The following is a 1,877-nucleotide window of genomic DNA, read 5'->3' on the forward strand; positions in this document are numbered from 1 at the left end:
TATGTATATAGCTATTTCTTTATCTGGTTGGCGCTTCTTTGCTTGCGATGTTACGTTTGATTGGCAGTGCAGGCGTTTCAGACGCAGGGGGCGGCTGTGTTGTGGAGAATGTTTGAGGGGAAGCGCACAGAGCTTGCTGGCTGCTGACGGGGAATTTGCACCACGCAGATTATGCTATTTCTTATTGTAATATCATAGTTATTTCAATAATATAAAGGGATTTATGCCCGCAGTTGCTTGGCCCCCCAGCCCCTTACTTGTCCTACTACGCGAGCTGCTGCCTTACTTTAACTTACTACTTTTGGCTTTGAGTAACCTTGACCCTCCTCAGTTCTCTGTCTGTACCTATGGCTTGCTGCTGTTGACAAACTTTGGAGAAATGCTTCCTGATCTTTTTTTTCCTGAACGATTTTCTAATTTGCTTTCAAGCTGATGCTGCTTTGTTCCTATTTTTGTCCAAAGACGTTCAACTTTGTGCCTTTTATAACAGGCTTACATGTTTGCAGTTTTTGTTTCTTTTTGCTAGTAATAATAACAATAATAATAATAATAGTGATATAGTAGTAATGATGATAATAATGATAATGATAATAATGATAATGGTAATAGTAGTAATCATATTAATTATCATTATGATGATAATTATGAACAATCATAACGGTGCGAATAGATATGATAATGATAAAACAGTCATACAAATCACAATGAGAAGCATTTGCTGCGAACAGATCTGTCTATTTTGTCACAGAGAGTTCTGGTACGGCCATAAATAACAATGTCATATTGAAGGTCCTTTTCTTCGATTCAGAAACACACCGTTCAGCTTTTTGCTGGTTCTAGAGTAGATCTTTGCCCACCTATTGTCCCGCCTTTGGATTCGGCGACTAATTATTCTTGGCAGCTGTATGCTTTGAAGAAAAGAAGAAGAAAAATGAAAAGACAGATGTTGTTCTGTGTAGCTTGTCATTGTTCCTGCCCTGGGCCTTACGCTAGTCCCGTAGCTTTCCAATAGCCGTTGTGATTAAGATCTTTTTGTTTGTGGGGTGGGGGGAGAGGAGGAAATGCTGATTTTGAATTTATTGTCTAGTATGTAATGTCATGCTTAGCTGTTCATTTGTTTCTTGCATATAATGATAAAGCACGTGTACATTTATGTGTGTTCAATATGTGTAGCTCTCTGCTATATTCAACGTTGCCCTGACCTTTGCGTGTTTGCTGCGGTTGTCCAGGAGATGGTGACCTTGACCGGGTGTTCCGTCTGCCCGCCACGACCTACATTGGTGGGAACGAGGCTGTCCTGCCTCTCAAAGAGATCATACGGCGATTGCAGGTGAGAGGGAGGGGGAGGTGAGGAGAGGGAGAGGAGGGGGGAGGTGTTGTTTGTATGTATATTGGTGTGTTTCTCTGTACTCTACAAAAATCAAACACTATGTACTTGATTTTTCAGTGCCTCGAATCGCGACCTCAGTGCTTTCTTGTCGTAGTGGGTGGTTGGCGGGTGCTCTGGTGTGGTTTGCTCCTTCTTTCCTATCGAACGTCTATTGTCCTTATCTCCCCTTCATCTTTTGTATGTTTGTTACTCTCTTGTAACAGCTCTAATCTTCTGGCGCTCATATGACCTTTTGCAGTTGCGAGCGCCGTAAAACCTCTACTAAAACTAAAACTAACTTTCTTGTCGTATCTCCATTTTAATTAACAGTGAAAACAGTTCATAACAAAGAGTGAGCTTAAAAAGAAGTCCCATTCTCAATGTTTACAAATGGAGAGAGGACAAGAAAGCTCTGAGATCGCGACATGTGGGTGGTTGTGGGGTGCTCTGGTGTGGTTTGCTCCTTCTTTCCTATCATCAAAGATTAACTGTGGGTGGTTGGCGGGTG

The 1,877-nt window shown here is 41.7% G+C and overlaps 1 protein-coding gene across 1 annotated transcript in view; it reads left to right on the forward strand.

The window, feature by feature from the left end:
- The window catches only part of LOC101854224 (2-oxoglutarate dehydrogenase, mitochondrial), a gene marked incomplete in the record, with an annotated part of 66,717 nt that overhangs the window by 43,378 nt on the left and 21,462 nt on the right, over positions 1-1,877 (forward strand). The window contains 1 exon segment of the mRNA XM_013090477.2: positions 1,230-1,330. Coding sequence (XP_012945931.2) covers positions 1,230-1,330 — 101 coding nt within the window.

The sequence above is a fragment of the Aplysia californica genome, unplaced genomic scaffold, assembly GCF_000002075.1.
Source record: "Aplysia californica isolate F4 #8 unplaced genomic scaffold, AplCal3.0 scaffold01298, whole genome shotgun sequence".
Classification (NCBI taxonomy): Eukaryota; Metazoa; Mollusca; class Gastropoda; order Aplysiida; family Aplysiidae; genus Aplysia; species Aplysia californica.